The sequence below is a fragment of the Papio anubis genome, chromosome X, assembly GCF_008728515.1.
Source record: "Papio anubis isolate 15944 chromosome X, Panubis1.0, whole genome shotgun sequence".
Classification (NCBI taxonomy): Eukaryota; Metazoa; Chordata; class Mammalia; order Primates; family Cercopithecidae; genus Papio; species Papio anubis.
The window spans coordinates 108,936,289-108,963,612 of NC_044996.1; the positions used below are offsets into that span (position 1 = coordinate 108,936,289).

At 34.5% G+C, this 27,324-nt stretch overlaps 1 protein-coding gene across 3 annotated transcripts in view; it reads right to left on the reverse strand.

Annotated features, from left to right (window-relative positions):
- The window catches only part of CFAP47 (cilia and flagella associated protein 47), a 446,504-nt gene that overhangs the window by 53,514 nt on the left and 365,666 nt on the right, over positions 1 to 27,324 (reverse strand). For all 3 annotated transcript variants that reach the window (XM_031660417.1, XM_031660416.1, XM_031660418.1), the window contains exon 57: positions 27,047 to 27,145. In XM_031660417.1, the coding sequence (XP_031516277.1) occupies positions 27,047 to 27,145 (99 nt within the window). The remainder of the gene's footprint in view (positions 1 to 27,046; positions 27,146 to 27,324) is intronic.

A 27,324-nucleotide genomic window follows, 5' to 3' on the forward strand; every position in this document is an offset into this window, starting at 1 on the left:
TATATCTTATTGATCAATCATCATGTCTTCCTCTTCCTCTGCACTGTACTAAGAGAAGTTTAATTCTGTGCTCAATTATTCACTATTTCTGGGAAATCAGGAAAGTTATTTATATTTATAAGTGAGATTTCCTTCATATAAAAAAGGAAGCTAATATAATATACACATCAAGGTTTTGTTATGGCAAGGGTACAACCCCAGGCCTGTCTAGATAATTCCATTTTGTGCAATATGGTTTTTATTCTACATTACTTTATTCTTCTGTTTAATCGTTTAGAAAATACTTACGTGTTGTGCATTATAATAAACACTGAGGATAAAATAGTAAAGAAAACACATCTCCTGTTTTCTTGAGTCAGAGATTCCAGAATGTGTTGGCAAGTGAGAGTAGACATTAATAAATAAATAAAATGTATAATACTTATGGTGTTACATAAAACAGTTAAAGGTTAGAGAGTGAAATCAACATTAACACAGGGTGTTCCAGAAAGGTCTTTGTGATAAGGTGTCACTTGAGCAGAGCACCTAAAGAAGTTTGAGAAGCCTCACAGATATCTGTAGGGGGAATATTGAGATAGCTGGAGGATATATGAGTCTGGATTTAAAGGAGAGGTTGAGACGGGGGCTATCAATTTAGAAGTTGATATTTCATGTGTGAATAAATGAGATTCCATCAGAAATGAATGTGGATAGAAATAAAAAGAGAAGATAGCTTCTAGGAAATTAGGGGGGCAGGAACAGCAAAGGAGAATGAGCAGGGCTCACTAAAGAAATAGAAGAAGAATAAAGGGAGAATTGATTCCTGGAGATCAACTGTTTCCAAAACAGTGAGAGATCAAGTGTGTCAAGTAGTGCTCATGGATTGAGCAAGATGAGGACTGCATATGACGGATAATTATGGCATGTTAGGTTACTAGTTAATTAAAAGAGCAGTATTAGAGAGTAAAAGAGAATGATGGTGAATAAAACTGGATTAGCTTGGGTGAGATAATGATATAAGAAGTGAGGGCAGTAAATACAGTCAGGCTTTCAAATAGTTTTGCTATCAAGGAGGATCAGAGAAATGGGATGACAGTGATAGGGTCAGGGGATAAAGAGCAGTATGACTTTTAAACTGAGTGCTATTGTAACATGTGTATTCTGATAAGAAAAATCCATTAAAAATGTATTATGGAAGGTCGGGTTATGAGCGGTGGCTCACGCCTGTAATCCCAGCACTTTGGGACGCTGATGCGGGTGGATTGTTCAGGAGATCGAAACCATCCTGGCTAACATGGTGAAACCCCATCTCCACTAAAACTACAAAAAAACTAGCCGGGCGAGGTGGCGGGCGCCTGTAGTCCCAGCTGCTGGGGAGGCTGAGGCAGGAGAATGGCCTGAACCCGGGAGGCGGAGCTTGCAGTGAGCCGAGATCGCGCCACTGCACTCCAGCCTGGGCGACAGGGCGAGACTCCGTCTCAAAAAAAAAAAAAAAAAATGAAATAGGGAAAACAGAGGAGAAAATTGGACAGCTTCACATGATTGAGTAGGTACCAGATTCAGTAAACTGGTGGAGGACTAGCCAATAAGAGCACAGAGTCCTTTTTTGATGTAATGTGAGGGAAGGCAAGGCACATGGATGCACATAAAATTAAGCTGATCTATTAATGTGTAATGACAGAAACAGACAATTTGCCTCTGTTTTGCCTCTATATTCTTAATAAAATAGGAGGAGTATCAGTGAGAAAAGGGGCGAAAGTGTTACATGTCACTAGTAGTCTTCAGGTTTCAATTAACTATAGGAAATTTTACTATAGCAAATTTCAATAAAGGAAAATGACGTCCCATCACAAGTTCATCACTCACACACATTTTACCTATTTATCTACCTCCCTTTCTCTCTACTATCTATATATATCCACCTACTAATCTACCTCTTGTAAAGGCCTGGTATTCATAACTCCTAAGCAGGTATTAGTCCTCTTTTTGTTATAATATTTACCTGTATTTCTGAATTGAAGGAAACTGCATAAAATGACAGAAAAGAGAAATGACACTGTGCTTTGTGTTCCATTTGATAAAACTGGATACTTACAAGTGATTTTAATAGATTCAGTTTCTGCTCTCTTCATAGAAATAGTCTGGTGGTATAAATAGGTCTAAATTTCAGGTTATAGATATTTTTTTTAAAAGGGCACGCTGCCAGGCATCTTTGCGTAATGAGAGTTACAACCCTGTGTTTTTCAATAAAATCAGCAGCTTCACTGACTAGCTAGGAAACCCACATGCTTTATGCTATAAATCATAATTACAAATCTATATAATTGAAACCTGAGCTAAGTTGGGTGGAAAATTGAATATTTGACATAGTAGGGAAGAAGGTTTATTTTAAAATGTGAAACCATGCTTAGCTGCCAATGTAATTTGATAAACTTCCATGACAATTATCTGGAGATCCTGGCATGCTTTATGTAAAGCAGCAGTAAACATCATCATATGTCACTAAACACTGGGTTCTTGAAGACCTTTTCCAATTTATAAATAGTAGCCTTTTATTTCAAAAACATATTATTTTTCAAATAATATTTTTCTTATTTATTGTCAAACTAAATTATACATGTCAACTAAAATCAACATGACATGAGTCACAGCAATTATATCTCCCAAGGAAAGAAAATATAAATGTTTCTTTTCTAAATGCTGATGCTAGAACTCTGACAGTTGAGCTCTGGTTATTAGCAATCATATAAATATAAATGATGAATATTTTATCTTTTATAAATTAGATATGTTATAATTTTTATTGTTATGGCTCTTTCAAATTTGGTCTTGAGATCTATCTATTGATAGTGGACATTAGCCAAAATAGTCACAGTCTAGGAGAGCCCTGACGGGTGACGAGTTAGATTCAGGTGTGTGTGTTGGGTGAGACACAATGAGGAGGTGAAACCAAATGCAAGAAACAGAAGAAATCTATTATTCACAGGTCCCAGAGAAGTCAGGCATGAAGGCAGAGGACCAATGGCAAGTTCCTTGGAGTTCAACCAGCTGGTGGAGAATGTGAGTGTATGCGTATGTGTGTGTGTGTGTGTGTGTGTGTGTGTGTGTGTCTGTGACAGAGAGAGAGAGAGACAGAGAATATGTTGGGTTTGGGTTTTGGGCCAGTGGAGATGAGAAACAAGTGGGTTATAATAGCAAAAAAACACAAGGGGAGAGGAAGTCTTAACTAGGCCACCTGCATGACTGGGTTTCAAATAACTTACGTCAGGCCCAAAAATGGATGCCAAGTCAGCGACTATATTAAACAAATTTATGATAAGGTATTACAAATGCCAAGTATAGTGTATGTCTTCATCCTTTACACTGTTTTCTCATATTATGATATATTTTTCTAATACAAAAATATTTGAGATAATTATAGATTCACATACAGTTGTAAGAAATGAAAGATTCCATGTACTCTTTACCCAATTATCTCCAATGATGACATCTTGTAATATTACAGTGAAGAAAAATCAGAATACTTATATTAATACAGTCAAGATATAGGAAAGTTCCACCACCACAGGAATCTCTCAGGTTGGCTTTTTATAGCCACCACCAACTCCTACCCCATTCCATTCCGGAATTACTACAACCACTAATCTGTTTTCCATTTCTATAATTTTGTCACATCAAGAATGTTGCATAAATGAAATCATACTGTATGCAACCTTTTGCAGTTGGCTTTTTCACTCAGTATATTTCCCTGGACATTCAATCAAGTTGCTGTGTTTATCAGTGCTTCATTCTTTTCTATTTCTAAGTGTACTCCATGGTATGGATAAACTAGGATTTGTTTAACCAGTCACGCATTGAAAGTCATCTGGGTTGTTCACAGATTTCCACTATTATGAATAAATGTGCTAAGAATATTCAGTCACATGTTCTGGGGTAATACATATTTTCAATTTTCTGGGATAAATTTCCCATAGTTCAATGGTTGGATAGTGTATTAGTTGCACTTGTAACTTTATAAAAAGAGTTTTCCAGACTGGCTGTACCCTTTTATATTCTGACCAGCAATGTATGAGTGATCTAGTTTCTCTACATCCTTACCAACATTTGTTGTTGTCATTGTCCTTTATTTTAGCTATTCTGGTAGGCTTGTAGTGAAATCCCACTGCTGTTTGATTTTACATTGCCCTAAAGATTAAAGATGTTGAACACCTTTCAAAATGTGTTTATTAACCATCGGTATAATCTCTTTGGTGAAATGTCCCTTCATTTGTTTTCGCCCATTTTCTAGTTGGATTTTATTTTATTATCAAGTTTTTGTCATTCTTTACATATTCTAGAAACAAACCATTTGTCAGATATGTGATTTGGATCTACTTTCTCCCAGTTTCTAGCTTTCAATTTCACCATCTTCTCATCGGCTATCATAGGGAAAAATTTTAGTTTTGAGGATGTCTTATTTATTAATTTTTCCCCTTATGGAGCTTGCTATTGGAGAAATCTAAGAAATGTCTTTTGAGCACTATGTTAATTTTTGTGTAAGGTATGAGTACCTTGACAGGAATTGCAGGAAATCTATAGATCAATTTAGATAGCGCTGACATCCTTACTATATTGAGTCTTCCAGTCAATGAAAATGGCATATGTCTTTATTTATTTATAAATCATTTAATTTTGTTATTTTCTGCATATACATCCTAAATAGGTTTTGTTAGATTTTTATTTTAGTTTTTCATTATTTTGGAAGATTATCAATTGTATTGAGTTTTAAATTTCAGTTTCTACATTTTGTTGCTAGTATATATAAATACAATTGATTTTTTGTGTTGTTCTATACTGTGACTTGGTGAATTAACTTACTTATACATGCTTTTTTTTGATAGGTCTCTTGGAGTTTTCTAGTAGACAAACCTGGTCTGAAAATAGGGACAGTTTATTTCTTCCTTTACATTTTGTATATATTTTGTTTCTTTTGCTTGCCTCATTGTACTGCCTAGGACTTTCACTAGTATGTTAAATAAGAGTGGGGAGAGTGGGGATTCTTATGTTACTACCTATTTTAGGGGGAAAGTATACAATGTTCATCACTGAATGTGATGTTAGCTATAGGTTTACTATGTAAGCGCTTTACCAGGTTGAGGAAGCTATTGATTCTCCTAGGTTGCAAAGAGTATTTGTTTTAAATAAAGAATGGATATTGGTTTGTTTCTAACTCTACCCTGTACCAATGGACATAATCATGTAATTTTTCTGCCTTCATCTTTTAACAGATAAGATTACCTTAATGGAATTTCAAATATTAAATCAGCCTTTATTTCTGGAATAAACTCTCTGATCATGGTGTATACTTTTTGCTATATACTGATTGATTTAATTTGTTGATATTTTGTGACTAATTTCATGAATAACATTAGAATGTATTTTTACTTTCTTGTTACATGTTTTTGATTTTTGTATCAGAGTAATGCTGGCTTCATAGAATGAGTCTGGAAGTTTTCTTTCATCTTCTCTTTTCCGGAAGAGTTTGCAAAGGATTGGTGTTAACTCTTCTTTAAATGTTTGGGATAATTTACCAGCGAAGCTATCTAGTCCTGAAGATTTCTTTTAGGAAGGTTTTAAATTATGAATTCAATTTATTAAATAATAGTATATGACTATTCAGATTGTCTATTTCATCTTTGGTAAATTTTGGTAGTTTTTTTATTTCCTAAATATGGATAAATTCCATTAAAGTTGTTGGAATTATGTGTATAGAGTTGTTCATAGTACTGCTTTATTTCTTTAATGTCTGATGTTATCTGTAGTGATATTGCTATGGGTTGCATGAATATCTTTTGGGATTCCAACTTATTTATAATTTTAGCATATCACTTCATATAATTTTCTTAGTGGTTTTAAATAGGAATTTAATATACATAGGCAACTTATCACTGTCTACTGGTATCAATGTTTTACTACTTTAAGCAAAACAAGCAAACCTTATGTTTTAAAATGTACTTGAGACTTGTTTCAGTCAGATATAGGAAGACACATAGACATAGCAATGACTGCCATGAAAAACTATTTTATACTCACAGATCCCTAAAGGCACAAAGCATAGTATGTCATACAGGGCCACATAGGGAAGTACCAGTGTTGTTCAGGAAGCTGTGAGGGGGGAAAAATAATGGGCAAGAACCTATATTTTGCTTTTTTATGGGATGAAATACAGGTGAGGTAAGCAGACAAAGCAAGTGCAGGACTGGTTACTTTGAATAATTTCACTGGGCTCTGGCTTGTAAGGGCTATCTCGTGTTGACTAGTCCCTGGCCTTGGGATGATTAGAGTAGAGGAATATTGGTGTGGAGTGTAAGAGCCTGATAGAAGAGGTGTGTGGGAGTATGGGCTCTGGATTGGTTACTTTGCACTTATAGATCCTCTCACAGATGATTTCTTTACTGTCTCTAGAAATTAGCTAACCCTGAGAGGGGCAGTTCCTCCCCAGTCAGCAAGACCTCAGATATCAAAGCATAAAGAATACAGAAAATAAGAAAATATAGTCAATATACCTTAATTCCATTTAGATAACCTTATACTTCCTACATTTTATAATATCAATGTCTTAAGACATTCCTTTCTCTGTCTCTCTCTCTCTCTATGTATATATGTAACATGTACAAGGCAGTATAATTTTTACTTCAATCATCAAATATGATTTAAGAGATGAAGAGAAGCAGGGCAGTCTATTATATTATTATGTATATCCATACTGATATTCTTTCTTTTTAAGTCTTTTTTAAAAAATTATTTCTTATCTGTTTAGAGAACATTCTTTAGCTATTTTTATGGACTGGTTTGCTTAAAATACATTCACTTTCTTTCCCTTTATATGAGAATATCTACATTTTCTCCTCATGTATAAAGAATATATTTTCTGAATATGGAATTCACAGTTTACAGTTACTTTCTTTCAGTATTTGAATAATGTATACCGCTTCCTTCTGACCTCCATGGTTTGGGATGAGCAATCTACTGTCATTTGAATTGGTGTTTCCCTATAAGTAATTCACTGTATCTCTCTGGTTACTTTCAAGGTTGTTTTGTGTGCGTGTGTCTTTAGTTTTCAGAAGGTTAATGATGATTTGTCTTGCCTTGAATTCCTTTTGCTTTACACTGATTGGAGTTTACTCAGTCTCTTGAATCTGTAGGGTTAGGTGCTTCATCAAATTCAGCAAGTTTTCAGACATTGTTTCTTTGAATAATTTTTCATTCCCACTCTCTCCTCTCCCTCTGGAGCTCTGATGACATACATTTTAGTTCTTTTGTTATTTTCCTACAGGTCCCTGGTACTCTGTTCATTTTTGTAAAATTCCATGTTCTCTCTGTTGTTCAGACCATGTAAATTATATTGATCTCTCCTCACTTTCACTGATTCTATACTTGATCATCTCCATTCTACTCTTGAGCCCATCTGGCAAGATACATATTTAATGTATTATATTTAATCAGTTTCATAACTTCTATTTTGTTCTTTATTCAACATTTTTTTTCTGAGATTCTCTACTTTTTCATGTTTCATAAGAATTCAAAAGTGTTTCTTGAAGCAAAATTTGTAGAGACTCATGCTGCCTCATTGAAGATGGGGAGGGAAAGTTTGGCTTCCTGCTGTGCCCCACTGACACCAAGATATGAGATGGGACGCAGTAGAACACCAACTAGCTCACTTCTCACCACTTCATTTCACCTCCTTCATACCAAGTGGGAATAAAGGCTCAGTTTCCACTGGTCTTTGATCACATATGGGAAGAAAGAAAACAATGCCAGCTACCCTGCCTCAAATTCCTTCATTCTTTCTTGCTGATGCTTGATGGGGTATAGGCTGTGGTCCCCACAGGGCTCCACTCAATCCAAAGGGTTGAGGTGGGGCATGGCCTTGCTTTATATCCTAGTGGATCTTGCCAACACGGGTATGGAAAGAAAAATTGATTGCTTACTAACCAACTTGTACCACTTTTCTCAGTCTTACTGACAACTAGTGCAGATACTGGTGGCTACTCCCTCCAGGCACCAGCTCTTTAAATTTCATTGTTCCTGAGTGGAAATGGAATCTCAACTTGTGACTTAACCCTGTTGGTACCACCCTGGTAAGGTACTTGGAGATACATCTGTTTCTATCAGGAAGAAAATAGAAAATAGCTCCCTTCACACCTCTACCAACACCATTCTGGCAAGAGAATCACAGCACTGTGTGCTTCTGCTGGGGGAATGGCAGATTACTTCCTTACTTAGTCCCATCAGCACCACAGACAATACAAGGGGAAGGGAATCAGAGTGTGCTGCTTCTAAGGCATGAAAGTGCTCAGGGGTGGGGTGGAAAAATCAACGGCCTGCTTGTCCCTACTATAACTATTGGAGTGGGTGACATGTGGTTTTACCACTGATGCTTTGATGGAGTAGGGTGGGTGATGTCAGAAAGGTTTTCTGTTGTTAGGCCACTTTTTTCCAGGTCCTTTGGCTAGGGGGAATAGGTTTTAGGGGGAACTTTTTTGTCTTTACTTGTTGGTAGTTCTGGATGGGAGCCTTCTGGAGTACCTTGTCTAAGATATACGAGACGTGATAAGAAAATTCAGGGAACTCACTGTTGTGTCATTCTTCTTCTTCTTCTTTTCTTTTTTTTTTGAGACAGAGTTTCACTCTTGTTGCCCAGGCCGGAGTAGTGCTTTGGTGCAATCTTGGCTCACTGCAACCTCTGCCTCCTGGGTTCAAGTGATTCTCTTCCTTCGGCCTCCCTAGTAGCTGGGATTACAGGCACCCACCACCACGTGCAGTTAATTTTTTGTATTTTTAGTAGGGACAGGGTTTCATCATCTTGGCCAGGCTGATCTGGAACTCCTGACTTCAGGTGATCCACCCACTTCAGACTTCTGTAGATTCTGAGGTCTACCTCTCATTTACCTTTTTTCTACCTTTCTGCCTTCCTATGCTTGTGTGTTGTATTATGCCAAAGGTTTTTCGTTGTAAGTGGGAGAACTTGGAAGGAATTGGGATACGCTATCTTGGCCAAACCATAAGTCTGATGAATAAAAATATTTTAAAAATATTTTGTCAAATATGATTTTTTTCCATTGCAATATTTATAAGCAATTCACAATACATTTTTTTCCATATATTATTATTTTCTTAGTTCTATACTTTGAATTAATGAAAGTGTTGCTAAAATTAAAATGTAAAACTCAATATAAGTAAACTATTGTGGATACTTAATGCCACTATCAATAACAATAACGAAGTGTATTTATAAGTGACAATAGGGATTTTTCTAACCACAGGAAAACTTCAGCATCACTACAGTAGAGTCGTGATCTGACTTAATTTTCCGTTGACTGTTTCTGTTCATAGAACACACTATGGTAATTACCTGAGATAGCAGTGAGAACTGTTAGGATGCTATTGTGAATAGCTAGATGTATTTATTTCCTGTGGCTGCTGTAACAAATTACCACAAACTGGATGACTTAATACAACAGGAATTTGTAGTCTTACTGATCTGGAGGCCAGAAGTCTGACATCAGTATCACTGGGCCAAAACTAAGATGTTGGCAGGGCTGTACTCACTCTGTATTTTCTGAAGGAGAACATGCTTCTTGCCTCTTCCAGCTCCTGGTGGCTGCCAATATTTCTTGGCTGCATCTGTCCAATCTCTGCCTCACCATCACATGATCTTCTGCTATGTGTGTCTCAGAACTCCCTCTGCTCTCATAAGGATACCTATGACTGAATTTAGGGTCTACTTGGATAATTCAGTGTAATCTCTTCATCTCAAAAATCCTTGGCTTAATCACATCTGAAAAATCTTTACAATATTAGTTAGCATTCACAGGTTCTAGAAATTAGAATGTGGGAAAATTAAGTTCTATGTTGTTGTAGATCCAAGTTCCCCTTTTCCTTGCTGTTTGTCACACATCCTCTGATCATTCTTAGCATGTAGATCTATATTACTTAGCTCTTGATTCACTCAACTTTCAAAGGTACAAATGGTGTGTAGAATCATTCTCATACTTCAAATCTCTTCGAATTCTTTTTCTGTCTTCCTCTTCTGCCACCAGCATGGGAGAAAGTTCTCTACTTTCACAGGTTCATGTGATTAGATTAGGCCCACCTGGATAATCTCCCTTTTTAAGATCAACTGTGCCATAACACTGCTGTAATTTGGATATGGTTTGCTTGTCCCGGCCAAATATTATGTTGAAACTTGATCCCCAGTGTTGGCGGTGGGGCCTAACGGGAAGTGTTTGGATCATGGAAGAAGATCCCTCATACATAGATTAATGCCCTCTTTTGGAGGGTGTAGTGAGTTTCCACTCTATCGGTTCCCATGAAAGCTGGTTATTAAAAGAGACTGGTACCTCTCCCCCTCTCTCTTGCTTCCTCTCTCACCATATGATCTGCACACTCTGGCTCCCCTTCACCTTCATCCGTGGGTGGAAGCAGCCTGAGGCTCTCACCAGAAGCAGATGTTGGTGGCATGCTTCTTGTACAGCCTACAGAACCATGAGCCAAATGAACCATTTTTCTTTATAAATGACCCAGTCTCTGGAATTTCTTCATAGGAACACAAAGCAGATGAATACAATAAATAATAAATAACAAAAACATAAGAGTGATATTTCATAACATTCACAGGTTCCAGGAGATGTGACCTGGAATCTTGAGGCTGTATTAGTTTCCTGTGACTGCTATAACAAATTACCACACAATGGGTGGCTTAAAGAAAAATAAATTTATTCTCTTAGAGTTCTGCAGGCCAGAAGTTAGAAATCAGATTGTTGGTAGGGCTGTGTTCTTTCTAAAGGCTCTAGGGGAATGTTTGTTCTTCGTCTCTTCAGAATTTTGGTGGCTGTTGGTATTCATTGGCTTGTGACTGTATCTTTCTTTAGTCTGTCTTCATATTGCCTTCTCCTTTGTGTCTGTCCAAACACCCTCTGCCTTTCTTTTATAAGGATACATGTGATTCTATTTAGGGCCCTCCTAGATAATCCAGCATAAACCTCTCCTATTAGAATCATTAATTTAATCATCCCTTTTGTTATATAGGGTAATTTTTGCCATTTAAGGTAATATTCATAGTTTCTTGGGATTAGAAAGTTGATATATTTTTGAGGCAGGGGGTATCTGTTTAGCTTATCAAACTAGGTGACAGATAAGATGATAATTTAAAGTAGTTTGGTAGAGGTAGATGTCATGTTAAGAAGAGGAATATTCAGGATGCATTTTTTAAAAATGTTGGTAGCACTTGTTGACAGGTTGGTTGGGCGATGTGAGAGAAAGGTGAGAACAAGGATGACACCATGATATTTTGTGTTAGTATCTATCATGGCAGAGTTGCAATTCATGAGACAAGTAAAACTGAAGGACAAACTGTTTTGGAGAGATTTATTTTGTTTTGGGACATGTAAAATTTAGAGATTTCAATTAGATATGTAAATATAGATAATATGTAGGCCATTGAATTTTTAAGCCCAGATTTTAAAATGTTTGTGGGTTGGAAAAAAATTAAAAACTTGAGAATGACTAACAGACACATGGCATCTAAAACCATGAGCCTGGATGAGATCACCTATGGTATGAACACAGATAGAGATCCATAAAATTCATCATAGACTGCTGTAAAAGAAGCAAACACCATGTTCTGTAATACTCCAACATTTAGAGTATTTGAGATCAAAAGCCACAAGCAAAAGAAAGCAACACTTTGCAGGATGTGAGGTAGGAAAACAGCTAGGATAGTGTGATATCCTAGAAGGCAACTGAAAAACTATTTCAGGCTGCAGGGGTTGAGGTGAGGTAAGATTAGGAGAATGAGTTCATAGTTAAATTTGGCAACACAGAGATCATATAAACCTTGATAAGTGTTGCTTTGATACAGTGTTAAGAAATAGCCTGATTGAACTGGCTCAAGAAAAAAAAAGTGGGAGGTTTGGAATCGGAGTACTTAACTCTTCAGGTGTCATCAATTTTTAGGAGCTTTAATATAAAGGAAAGACACAAAATCGGGTGATATCTTGTAGGAGATGATGTGAGGATAAGCATTAATTTTTAATACAAGTAAAATTGCACAACTTTATGTAAAAATTAGAATAATTTAGAAGAGAAAAAATTTATGAAGCTACTGATAAAAAAGGATATCTGGAGTCATCACAGATGGAATCAGTGTACAATTATATACGGACCTAAAGAAAAGGGTAACAGGAATTCATCCACTGTAACAGGAGGGAAGGCAGACCATATGGTGACAAGTACAGTCGTCTGTTTCACTGAGATTGTGGAAACTTTTGGAGGTTCTCATTTGATTGCCTGTAGCCTGTATTTTTCTCAATGAATTAGTACGCTAGGTCATTAGTTAAAACTGAGAATGTAGATTTTGGAGGTATGAGGAAGGAGTTAGGTGGATGGAATTGTCAAGAGTGAGAGGGCTCAGGAAATGTAATATGACTGCAAGAATTCCTTAGGGAACAATTTATATTTAGTGGTCATGGATTTAATGTGATCCCTTTCAGCACATTTGTATATTTTTATTCAGCTACATTTATCTGAACAGAGACAGACATAGATGAGCTCGCCATTCACAATTACAACTATTACATAAGGTAGGGGAAAGGGATACTGAGGAAGCAAGGAAGATGAGACTATATGCAAGAAATTTATTATACCTATGGACCATGAAATTGATTTGGTGAAGTGAAGGTATGAGAAAGGGCAAGTTGTGAGCATGTTCCAGAATTGCAGTACTAGAGGGAATGAACTGGAAAGAGAGGAGGTGGGAGTAAGAGAATGAGACACTTGAAATGGAGATTATGGAGGGATTGAAGTTGTAGGGAATGAGAGTACAGAGTCTGAACATAGGCATGGCCAAATTGGGTAAAGAGCAGGTAAGTGAGGGAAAGTACAACAGTTATAGAAGAGATCAACTATGTGGATATTGAAGTCAAACAGAATTTTAAGAAATACAGTGTTGGAGCTACAGACATTTTCTTTGATGGTTGAAAAATCAAAAGTAGAGATTTTTAGGAGAGAGGGAGAATGGTCTAGAAGCAGAAATGTAGAAGAAGGAGGACACCTATCCTACCTCCATACCCAGGATTGTGAGTGTGTGGGAAAAAGCCACAGCTTAGAAAGGCTGTAGGGGAAGAAGTATCTACTCAGGGAAGAGTCAGCTTCCAAGAAAGTACAGAGAAAGTTCAGGTAAGCTGATGTAGAGAATAGGCAGTATTTTTCTGATGATAGAATATGAGTTTGAATTAATGGTATGGTGAAGTTTTAGGATTAGGAAAGGAGAACTATGGTAAAAAAAAATGTAGATGTATGCTGTACTTTGGGATAGATATGAATGCAAAGGATGAAGGATGACCCAAAAGAACTGGTATTCACATGGTAACGGAATAAAGAGAGATAAATGTATAATAAGATGCTTCCACATGGAAGTAAGATAGATAGTGGTAGGAAAATCTCACACTCCCAACTACCTTTTGGAGATGTGACATTGGAGATGGGACAGAATTGATAGCTTTGAAAATAAACATTACATATAAAGATTTGCTGATGGCCTGAAAATAATCCACTAATTATTCAACACACTCTAATTACCTAAACCTATGTATATACTTTGCTGTATATGGGCTTAGCAGTCCCAAAATTTAGCCCTCACTAATAACACACTAATGTCATATGTGGAGAGTTTGCTAATATACCCAGGAATTGAGTACTCGGTTGCAAAATACTTGTCTCATCATTTGCCATTTTACTCCTACTAGTTTTCTTCCTGATAAAAGTTGTGACAAATATCACAGCACCATTTATATGCAATAATAAAATGAACAATAGTCAACGATGGCTTCTTCCTCTCCTTGACAGGGGCAGGGATTCCAGCATATGCCCAGTGCTTCAGAAAGGATACCCATTATAGCTACCAGAAGTCAGGAAGAATTAACAGTGACAAAAAGTAATGTGTGGTTGTGCCCAGTCAAAATAGGAAAACTCTAAAATGAATGTTTTCATAGAATGCATTCATCATTTTCCTTTTATAAGATAACTGAAAAAACATAAATCTAATCCTTTCTGTAAGAATTAATTTTGACTTGCCCACAAAGCTGATGACAGTAGAGAGTTTCATTTGTGTACTTATTTCCTACTCATGGAGACATGACAACTTCTATTCATTTAATATTAGATTTAGACTTAAATATACATAGGAATGTTAGCTAAAAGAAAAAAAAGATAATTTTAATTCAGTTGTAATTAAATTTTTGACATATCAGATAGAGCTCCGACTGCATTTGATGGATTGATTTTCATTTTAAACTCTTCTTATCCAACGTATTTTGTTATTTCCAGAAATTTTACTTTAAATTAAATAAAGATTTGAAATAATCAAATATTTTAATTAAACTTACTGGTTGAATATAATATCTACCTGGAATTAGAATTTGATATATTTTTCCAATAAAAAGTAAATATAATAAGCAACTCAATATGTGTTTATCATAAAACAGAACTTTTCATATTTAAAGTGTACCACACAGCTCCTAATGCATGGCTTAGAACATATTTTAGCTTATCAGAGTCTGAGAATTAAAACAAAAATTCTAAGCCTACAAAATCACATTACAAGGAGGTTTTAAACAACATGTTGATATGATCCAATTTATTTTTTGTTACAAAATATCACTCTGGGTTCTGTGTGAATAGACTGCATGGTGCAAGACTAAACTAAGGAAGCTGTTGCAGCAGCTCAGGTGGTATAGACGAGGGTCTAAGTGGTGGAGGTAGTAAGAAGTGGTCAGAAATGTGATACATCTTGATGGCTTTACTATCAGCATTTACTGATGTGCTGGAAATTTGCAGTGAGACAAAAATAAATTAAGTGCAACTCCTACGTTTTTGGCAAGATAAAACTAGATAAATAATGGTGCCATTAACTGATATGGAAAAATCTTTGGGGAGTAAATTAGGAAGAGGATGAAGGGGTAAATATATCAAGAATAATATTTAGTTTGAGAACTATACTGGAAAACCATGTGAAGAAGAAAATGTGCAGTTATAACTCAGGAGAGAGTTTGTAGTTGAAAATATGAATAAGGAAGCCACAATGTATAGATGGTATCCATAAGACTGCAATAAATGACCAGGAAGATAATATAATTAAAGAAGAGGCAGGAGTGAGTCCACAATCCAGCCAAAATTTAGAGTTATGATAGCATGTAAGAGCAGAAAAGAAGACTTAGGAAGAGTGAACAATGACAGATTACAAAAAAAAAAAAAAAAAAGTCAAGTGAATATAACATTTCAAGAAGGAGAGAAAAGTCAATTATATTAAATGCTATTGAGAGAGAATGTAAGATAAAGAAATTAACCTTTAAATTTTGCAGCATGGAAGCCCTGAATTTTTTTAACAAAAGCAGTTTCAGTAAAGTTGACTGGATTAAGTCTTCAATGAAGTAAGTTAGAAAATTGGTGGTAAAGAAGTACAGACCGTGAATACAGACAACTCTTTCTAGGAATTTTGATTCATAAGAGAAGTAACTGTTTGGACGATGGGATCAAAGTGTTTATTTATATATATAGATATTGTAACATGCTGGTATATACTGTAGGAATAATCTAAAAGAGGGAAACATTGATATAGGTAGATATAGGTGACATGAGGGATAATTGAGGGGTATGATCATTGAAAAACTAGACTAGGTAGAATCTAGGGTTCAAGTAGAGGGGTTGGCTTTAGATGGTGGCACAGACAATTTAGTCTTAGTAATGGAAGTAAAGTCAGAGCTTTCTTTTTTGCTTTCTTTGTCCTCCAGCCATGTTCTGCTATTTGTGTGCAAGTGTAGAAAGGGCAGAGAGTTGGCTTATGCCTGATGTAGTAGACTGGGTCACTGTTCCAGATATTTCACTCCTCTTTATTATTAGGTAATCAGGGCCCTTGCTTTGATTTTGATTTGACATTGATGCATCCCATGTTAAGGTAGGCAGAGTATATTTCCCATCTCCACTGATAATGAGTATAACCATGTGACTTAATTTGGCCAACGGAATGTGGATTTAGGTGATAATATACAAGTTGAGAACTTAAGAGGTATATTGGATTTCCACTTGCCCTCTTGTGCATCTTCTAACCACAATGAGAAGAACATGTTCTAGCCATGTCTCAGAATGTGTATATAGAGCAGTCCTTAATCTGATGCAAAAATCTAAAATGCCCAGCTGATAAGCAGATCCATGAACAAAAAAATAAATAAAATAAATGTTTCGGTTGTAAGACACTGAGATTACAGGGTTAGTTGCTACTCAGTATTAATGCAACAATCACTGACTAATTCATCACGGTTCTGGTTTTGCCTAGTGAATATTAATAGAAGCTGGAAGATATACAATAAAATTGAAAGCACAAGGAAGCAAGTGACTATAATTATTGAAAATCTGTAAAGATCATTTATCAGAAGTTTGGGATATAAATGTTCAGTGTACTAAAATACACATACTTGTACAAAAAAGATATGATAGATTTATCCAATGTTTTGTCGAAAATAAAGAATATATCACACATTTTCAAAGATCTAAGAATTTAGCAAAATAAAACTAGATTATCATGTCAGAACTAGCTCTTAATTATCTGTGCTATTGCTACTTGTCATGTTTGCTTTTATTTTAAGCATTTTACATTATTCTAATGATATATCAATGATTTTTCTAGGATTAACATAAGCTAACTGTCTAGTTTTGATATCCTCCTTGTTCTGCTTTTTGTAAAGTAGCAACCAAAACTCATCAAATTACTTACCCAAATTTACCTTAAATTAAAAAAACACTCCCATGATCTTATAGAAATTACATGCTATGCAATAGATTTTTAATAACAAAACACAAAAACAAATGACATCTGGAATAATGCCAGAAATGATATTTTTCAACTGACAAATTTTTTATAACTTATTATTGAAAATGTACACTTATCAGAATGAGGAAATTAACATTGGAACAAGATAATTAAATTATATATTCTATTCAAATTTGTCAATTATTCCACTGCTGTTCTTTCATTTTACAGAATACAATCCAAGATTTCACATTGCATTTAGATGCTGCCATTATCTCTTAGTCTCCTTCAATCTGTGACAAATCCTTAGCCTTTCTTTGTCTTTCACGACTTTGTCACCTTTGAAGAGTACAGTCAATTATTTTATAGAATGTACCTCAATTTGAGTTTGCCTGATTATTTTATGATAAGATTGAGAATATATATTTTGGGGAATAATATCAGAGAGACTATTTCCCCTTTTCAGTGTCTCTTTATCATGGGATACATGATGTTGATATATTTTATTACCAGTGATGATAATCTTTATCATAGGATTGAGGTGGTATCCTGCAGGTTTCATCACTGTAATACTAGTATTTTCTGTTTGTATTTAATAAATATTTCACAGAAATACACTGAGCAGATGCAAATATTCTCTTTGTCTTTGAGCTTTCACCATCTAATTTGATCATCCATAAGTGGATCTTGCTTGTATGAATTATATACTTTGTATTTCTTGAGAACACAAAACCTCAGTTGATTATATTTGTGTGTCTAAAACTGGGCTTTCCCTTGTGCTCATTTGATTCATATGTCTATCTTTAGCCAATACAAATTTAGGTAGGTTTTAAGTTTATCCTTAACTCTGTTAGTGTACATCTTCCAATTTTGCTCTTCTTTTACAAAAATTTTTTGGACATTACTGTTCTTTTGTCTTTTCATATGCATTTTAGAACAAGCTTGTCAATATCTACAAAAAAGCATATTGGGACATAGATTGGAAATTCATTTGATCTATATATCAAGTTAAAGAACATTGCCATTTTAACAATATTAGGTCTTCCAATCAATAAACATAATACACTTCCTATTTATTTGGGCTTACTGGATTTTGTTCATCAGGGTTTTGTAGTATTTAGTATATAGATCTTGCATGTGTTTTGTTAAATTTTTATTTAACAACTGCAGAATTTTTGTTGTATTTGTAAATGACATTTTTAATGTCAAATTTCAATTATCTATTACTAATATAATGAAATGGGATTGATTTTTGTATATTCAACATAAGGAGTCTTTTAAAAAGTAATTTCACCTTTTATATTCTCTACAGAGGGAACATGTGTGGGTTTGTTACATGGGTATATTGCATGATGCTGAGGTTTGGGGTATGAATCCCGTCATGCAGGTAGTGAGCATGGGACGTAATAAGTCGTTTTTCAACTCAATCCCCCTTCCCTCTCACCCTCACAGTGTTTATTGTTTCCCATAATTATGTCCATGTATACTCAATGTTTCTCTCCCACTTGCAGGTGACAGCATATGGTATTTCGTTTTCTGTTCCTGCATTAACTTACTTAGGATTATTGCCTTCAGCTGCATCCACGTTGCTGCAGAGGAAAGGATGTCATTGTTTTTTAATGCTGCATGATATATATGCACCACATTTTCTTTATTCAGTCCACGGTTGATGGGCACCTAGATTGATTCCATATCTTTGCTATTGTGAATAATGTTATGATGAACATATGCATGCTTGAGTCTTTTATGGTAGAATGATTTATTTTCTTTTGAGTATATACCCAGTAATGGAATTGCTGGGTCAAATGGAAGCTCTGTTTTAAGTTCTTTGAGAAATCTCCAAATGGCTTTCCACAGAAGCTGAACTAATCTGCATTCCCACCAACAGTGTAGAAGTTTGGTTTTCTCCACAACCATGCCAGCATCAGGTATTATTTGATTTTTTAATAATAGCCATTCTGACTAGCATGAGATGGTACTGCCTTGTGGTTTTGATTTGCATTTCTCTAATGATTAGTGATGTTGAGCATTTTTTTCAAGTTTGTTGGCTGCTTTTACATCTTCTTGTGAAAAGTGTTTTTTCATGTCCTTTGTCCATTTTTAATGAGATTGTTTGTTTTTGACTTGTTGATTTGTTGAAGTTCCTGATAGATTCTGGATACTGACCTTTGTCAGATGTAAAGTTTGTGAATATTTTCTCCCAATGTGTTTACTGTGTTTACAGGTTTTTGTATGTTTGTTGGTCTGTTTGTCTCTGTGCAGAAAACTTTAGTTTAATTAGGTCCCATTTGTCAATTTTTGCTTTGTTGCAATGGATTTTGGTGATTTAGCTGAAAATTATTTACCAAGGCCAATGTAGAGAAAGATATTCTCTAGATTTTCTTGTAGGATTTTTATTGTTTGAGGTCTTACATATACATCTTTAATATATCCTGAGTTAATTTTTGTATATGGTAAAAGGGAGGGGTCCAGTTTCATACTTTTGTACATGGCTAGCCAGTTATCTCAACATAATTTATAGAAGAGGGTGTCCTTCCCCCAGTTGCATTGTCAGGCTGAAAATTTTCCCAAGTTTTACGCTCTGTTTCCCTTTTAATTATAAGTTCCAATTCCAAACCATCTCTTTGTGAATTCCTAAAACTGAACACTCTTAAGAGCACCTAGGTCACATCTTGAACACTTTGCTGCTTAGAAATTTCTTCTGCCAGGTATGCTAAATCATCGCTCTTAAGTTCAAAGTTCCACAGATCTCTAGGGCAGGGGCAAAATGTCACCAGTCTCTTTGCTAAAGCATAACAAGAATCACCTTTATTCCAGTTCCCAACAAGTTCCTCATCTCCATCTGAGACCACCTCAGCCTGGACTGCATTGTCCATATCACTATCAGCATTTTGGTCAAAGCCATTCAACAAGTTTCTGGGAAGTTCCAAACTTTCCCACATCTTCCTGTCTTCTAAGCCCTCAAAACTGTTCAAACCTCTACCTATTACCCAGTTTCAAAGTCGCTTCTACATTTTTGGGTGTCTTTATAGCACAATTCAAATCAAAATCCTAGCACATTTGTGTGTGTGTGTGTGTGTGTGTGTGTGTTTGGAAATTGGCTAGCTGATTCCAAAATTCTTATGTAAATGCAAAGGATCTAGAATAACTATAAAAATCCTGAACAAGAGAAAAAGTTTGAAGTATTGATGTTACGAAATATCAAGACTTACTATACAGCTATAGTAGTGGACAGTATGGTATTAGTGTAAGGACAGATGAAAAGAATATTTGAACTAAATAAAATCTAGAAACAGGCCCATTTATATACTGTCACTTGATTTTGGAGAAAAATAGTACAAAAAACCAATGAAAGAAAGTATGACTTTACCCATAAATGCTGCTAGGAAAATTTGGTATACATAATGACTAAATGGAACTTCGAGTCCTGTATCTTACCATACTTGAAATTATCGAGATATGTATCATGAAAAGTAAACAACAAAGCTTCTAGGTAAAAGACAAATATATCTTCATGACTTTTTATGCCCCATATTGTTGAGATTATAGCCAGTACATAGTACCTAAATTTCAGCTGAAGAGAGTCACCTGACCAAGGTAAAACTCCTTTCCTACGGGCAGACTGCATTCAATGAATAATTGATGTGGAAGGTGAGGGAGGGATGTGCAAAATCCTGGTATCTTCATCCCAAATTGGGGTAACTCTGAGGAGCTATCCTAGCTTCAGTGCTAGCCACTGTGTGAGTTGACACCTTTGTCCCCACCTTCTCCCCCTACTCAATCCTGCTTCATCCTCTTCCCTCAGTGGTGTTGATCCTCAGAGTACTCCCTAATACACTTCCTACCCACTACCTTCCTTTTCAGAGTCTTCTTCCCAGGAAAACTATTCTGTAACAGTGATGTTTAAGATACTTTCAAGTGATACTTGGATCTATATGTTTACATTTTTTAAGTTATTTATTGGTGTTTTATAGAAGTACTGTGTAGAGGGTGAGAGTCCAAGCCCCAAATTCAAACCTGAGTTCCAGCATGTACTGTCTCTGAGTTCCTGGGCATAACTCCTATATATCTCAGCATATTCATCTCTAACATAGGAATATTAATAGGATTTATCTTATAGCATTGTAAGGACTAAATCAATTAATATTTGTAAAGTGCTTAAAATAGTTCCTGGCACATTGTATATTGCTATTGTTCATGGTAAATGACACCATTTTCCACTAGAATGCCTTTAAGTAAATTATTATATAGGTGATACAAAGATATGCCAAAAATTGTGAAGGTAATATATGAATAACTGAAATATGGAGAGTCTTTTCTAACAGAAATGTTGAAGAAGAGTAAAATATATGAAGGGTTAGGAATGTCAAAAGGAATAAGGCTGGATAATTTTTTTATATCTATTTAAATCTAGATACAGATGTAACTGTAGATATAGATATCAATTGTTCCATAAGAAGTTATTTTTTAGAAAACTGGTATTCACCAAGATACCAAAATTATTTAATCAATTAGTAATTTTAGTTTATAAAATTAAAACCATTTGTTTAGGAATTGTTTTATCTAGAAAAAAACGGATTTCATAAGAAAAATGACTATTTCTTTCTTTTCCAGTAATGTATTTCCTGGCATGTAACAGCAGGTGAGAGATCTTGTTTCATATAAAATTGAGGAAAAGTAGGAGTCCATTTTAAAGTTAACCTATTTTCATCTATACAAATAATCCCAGTAACATATATTTGTACATAGTTTTAGTGTTTAGAAATGTCTTCACGTACACAATTGTGTATGTTTATCAAAAAGTCTTATTAGGTAAAACTGATATTTTTATAATGTCCAAAATAGGGTTCATACAGGATAGAAACTAGTCCAAGCTAATACAGCTTATCCATGTTACAGTCAAAAGAACAGAGATTATTTGACCATAATGTTCAATCCCCATACCTTGGCTACCTTCCTAAGGTTCTAGATCTAATTTTACATCTATGTGTAGATTTGTAAAGTAGCACTTTATTCTCTAGTGCTACAGTATGTAACACTAGAGATGTAATCATGCTAAACCTCCAACTTTTTTTAAATGTTAGTCAGAGGACCCAGTACGATGTTACAGCTAATGTATTTCCACAAGTTTAATCTTGTTTCAGTAACATTTGATTCTTTCCTATTAGAAGAGAAAAAAGAATACTGCAAGTCCTATAACTTTATTAGCTTTGTAGAAGGATGTCCTTTGAAATCACAATTCACCTACACTCTTGTCTCGTTCTTGGTTATTTGACCTAATTAAATCTGTAGACAAGATAACATTTCAAAGTGAAAACCTGGCAAGTTAAGATTCTTCACTGACAGAAATACCCTTTTCTTCTTCCTGTCTAGTTCTTGTCACCAGTTTTGAATGATAACGAAAGGAACAGTGAACTTTCTAAAAACAAAATGAAGTACTTCGCTATCTATAGTATATTATAAAACTCATTGCAAGGAAATAGTTTCTAGAAACATATTTGCTTAAAGGAATAAAAGGGCTGTGAACCCTTTTCCCAATGGGAAAAATATAGTGTCAATGGCTAGAGCTCCAATCTAGGTCAACATATAACTACATCTAGATCTAATTTTACTAAACAACTGTATAAGCACAAGGAATTATAAAATTTCTGAAAGAAGGTAATATGAGAAATATTTACAGAAATTATTTTTATCCATGTCCTTTTGTAATATAGAGACTAAAATTTTTGTAAAGTCAGATTGACTGGGATGATGAATAGAGTGGCTGCTATTATGAAATGGAGCAGTAGCAGTCACACTTTGTTAGTCGTAACAGCTGTCACTCGTTCTCCCTTACTGCCTAATATTGAACAGAATTGAATAGAATGCATTGTCACATCATATGGCAAATTAGAAGGTGCAAGTTTAGAACTTCCCTGCTGAACCAGTTCATGAGAAAATAACATTTATAAAAGTATGTCTCTTGGCCAAATACATGTTTGAAATACATATCACTTTCTCTATCTAAAAATACACACAGCATTAGAGAGAGAGAGAGAGAGAGAGAGAGAGAGAGAGAGAGAGAGAAAGGCCTAGGAAACCCTGCCATAAAGAAACTTTGTTTAGCCAAGTATTTCTCAAATTCATTTAAGCATAGAACTTAGGGTTTTTATTTGTTTTTAATTATATTTTTGTAGCTACATATTAGGTGTATATAACTTAGTTGTTTCTGTTTCTTTGTGTTTTTGTTTTTACAACATACTTATGTAAACACTGGTCAAGGATAAGGTAATCTTTTCAGTTCTCAAATATTCACCAAAAAAATGTTCTATGTTAATGTAGGAACACTTAGTTTTAAGGGTATAAACGCTTTGTCTGTTACATGATAGTATCCCTAGAGGTAATTTTTGTAATACTGATAGTGCCCAATGTCTTATGCCAATAGTGATATAAGAAGCCAAACTTCCATTTCTGTTGTACTCTTAATGTTTTATGTTCCTCAAATAAGTAGGAAAAACTCCTACATCTAGTATTATAGCATGTACAAATATCAGAGTAAGCAAAAAGTTTCTATAAAATAAACAAACCCCTTTGGAGATCTTATTATATAGAGCAGCAGGGAGCACATTATGAACTGTCAAATACACTACATAGGCCGGTGTGCATTGTTTATCTTAGAAAGCAAGTCATGGCAGAAACTAGAGAAAACAATAAGAAATTCACCAAGAAACTGATTTAAATTTGAAAAAAATATTTTATGACAATAAGAAAAATGGAAATTATAATAAACTACATTTAATTTCTATTTTTCAGGCTAAAATTCTTAAAATTAGAACACAAATGTTGGTCTCTATGTTGCATAAAAATTGCATTATATATAACTACTAAACGTGGTATTTAAAAAAAAAGTAGTTATTAGAAGGTTTATATTTTTGTTTTGTAAATATAGATTTTATTGACAGTCATAAATACTGTGTTTCAAAATAGTGAGGAAATGAATGTCCCTGAAAAAGAAGTTTAAATACTATAAAGATGTAGTTGCCCCCAAATGTAATTGCCATTAAGTAATTATTGGGATTTGGGAGGGGTTTGATAAAAACGTATTATAATTTTTACTAGAAGAATAAGTAGGTAAGAGAAAATAAACCATTTAAAAGACACTAGAAAGAAAGAAAGAAAATAGGAAAACAAAACCATGGGGTTTAAACTGTATGGCACTGGCATTAGATCTGAAATACAGATGCATGGAAAAGTATATATATGACCTGAATATCAGATAAGTCACATTGCAAACATAAATAGCAACAAAATAATTACTATTATTCAAGAAAAAAATGGAAAAGTGGCCAATTGAGGGGCATTCAAATTAGGTTTTCATTACATAGCAAAAAAGCACAATATAGATGAACTGAAAGAGAAAAATTGCCTACCTACCTGTAACCATTTCCTCATTAAAAACAAAGGAGAAGAAAAAGAAAATGTAGGTGAATTTTCAATTGATTTCACAATGTGGAACGACATTGAAAGTGTGGAATCAATGGAAGAAATGTTAAAAACAGAAAATGGCTCAAGTATTTAATGAATCAGTAAAATTAAGTATCAGCAGATGTATAAATAGTTGCCACAAATATAACAATATTATTTGACATGAAGGCAGTTTTCAATTTTTTGCTATTATAAAAAATGCAATATCAAGTGTATTTATTCATACATTAACCATACTTTGAATATATCTTTGTTTTAATTTTTAATTTTTGCTGGTATCTGGTAGGTATATATATCCATGGGGTATATGGCATATTTTGATACAGGCAAAGAATGTGTGATAATCACATCAGGGTAAGTGGGATATCCATCACTTCAAGCATTTATGCTTTGTGTTACAAATAGTCCAGTTATACCCTTTCAGTTATTTTTAAATGTACAATTAAATTATTTTTTACTATAGTCACTTTGTTGTGTTAGGAAATACTAGAACTTATTCATTCTTTCTATTTTTTGGTACCCATTAACCCTCCCCTCTTCTCCTCATGGCCCCATCCCCACCCATTACTCTTCCCAGTCTCTGGTAACCATCATTCTACTCTCTATCTCCATGAGTTCGATTGTTTTATTTTTAGATCCCACAAATAAGTGAGAACATGAGAAGTCTGTCTTTCACTTAACATAATGACCTCCAGTTTTATCCATGTTGTTGCAAATGGCAGTATCTCTCCCTCTCTTTTACGGCTGAATAGTACTATATTGTGTATATGTACCACATTTTCTTTATCCATTCGTCTGTTCATGGACACTTAGGTTACTTCCAAATCTGGGCTATTGTGAATAGTGCTGCAATAAACATGGAAGTACAGATATCTCTTCAATATACTGATTTCCTTTCTTTAGGGTATATACCCAGCAGTGGGATTGCTGGATCATATGGTAGTTCTAGTTTTAGTTTTCTGGGGAACCTCCAAACTGATCTTCACAGTAGTTGTACTACTTTACATTCCAACCAACAGAACTGGCATTACTAGGTCAAAAGAATTACAGTTGCAAAGTTTCTTTTAATACGTTACAAAGTGTGCTTTCCAAAAACTATGTAGTAATTTGTATTCCCACAAGTACTGTTTGATTATTCCAGCTTCACTATAGAAACATTAGCGATTGTAGTTCCATTAAAAGACAAAAACAAACTTAAAAAAAGGGAAACAAATCTAGATGGTCATTTTAAAAAATCACTATCTGATTATTAGTGACATTGAACATATGTTAAACCATTTTTTGGCCATTTGTACTTTGCTTTTGTGAACTGTTGTTCATATTCCTTTTAATGCATTGCAAAGAAATAGAAAGCAAAAATTTTGAAACACAAAAAGATTCAGGTATGCCATTAAGCAATGATTTTGATTCTTTGTAAGTTAATTTTTCTGAATTGCACTCTCCATAATTCAGTGAGAATAATAATAACACCCACCTGTCCCTTGAAGTTGTAGCAAATGAATTGAATTAATGACATTTAGGATGTTTTTATAAATGGCTACAGAAAATGTAAGAGAAATTAACCCATTCTTATTGAAATGTTAGTAGTGGTTATTTATTTCAGTTAGTATTTTTGTATTAATTATGTTAAGATAATTCATATATTATATTTACCAAAACAATTATGTTTTGTATTTTTAAAACATTATCATTGTTAAGCAAATTCATACTTTTTTAGCTTTAGATTTTTAAGAAACTTCATTAGTTCTTAGAATTTTTCCTATTCATCAACACACAGGTGGGGTGGTTAATATATAAAAGAAATAGATATAGCCTGGGCGCGGGGGCCCATGCCTGTAATCCCAGCACTTTGGGAGGCCAAGACAGGTGGATCACCTGAGGTCAGGAGTTCGAGACTAGCTTGACCAGTATGGTGAAACCCAATCTCTACTAAAAATACAAAAATTAGTCACGTGGGATGGTGTGTGCCTGTAGTCCCAGCTACTCGGGAGGCTGAGACAGGTGAATTGCTCGAACCCGGGAGGCAGAGGTTGCAGTGAGCTGAGATTGCGCCACTGCACTCCAGCCTAGGCGACAGAGTGAGTCTCCATCTCAAAACAAAACAAAACAACAACAACAAAAATAGTCTCAAAATGCACTCCAGCCTAGGCGACAGAGTGAGTCTCCATCTCAAAACAAAACAAAACAACAACAACAAAAATAGTCTCAAAAACAAAACAAAACAAAACAAAACAACAAAAATTTATACCCTGCAATAAATTCACAGTGAAACGGTAGTTAAAACTACTGATACTTTTTATTAGTATTAAAACTACTGATACTACTTTTTATTAGTATCAGTATACTACTTTTTATTAGTATCAGTAGTTTTAACACACTATTTATAATTTTCTGAAATCTTTCTTGACTCATATAACCATGTGTTAAGTGGTATGCTATTCAACCATGGAAAATTTCAAAGTTAAAATACTTGGCAAATCTTACTTATGTTCTGAGGAATTAAAAATAATACAAATGTAATGAATATATATATGTGTGTGTGTGTGTGTGTATATATATGTGTGTGTGTATATATATATATAAAGGTTTTGCCATCCATCCATGTTTTTCTGTCAACTTACTAAAATTTGTTCCAAAATTTTAAAACTATATTTTTAATTTGTGTTAAATATTTACTCAGGCAATAGACATATATTTCATTATCTCTGAAATGCAACAACAAACAGAATGATAGAATGTAAGGTAGAAATCCTGTACCTTGCATTTCACTCGCAGAACTAAATCTGAAGGCAGGACTCTCATAGATGAAGCTATCCCAGCAATGATCAATGACAAAATTCCTGGGATATTCCACACCTAATTAAAAAATAAAGAGATATTACACTTCAATGTCATATTCAAGAAGAAAAACAGCAGTGGAGATGGAAATAGAATAAAAATTATCCTCTAATAGGAAACTTATAAGATGAATATCTTTCAAAGTATATTTTAAAATGAGATTTAAATTGCATTTTTGAAGAACATATTTAATAATA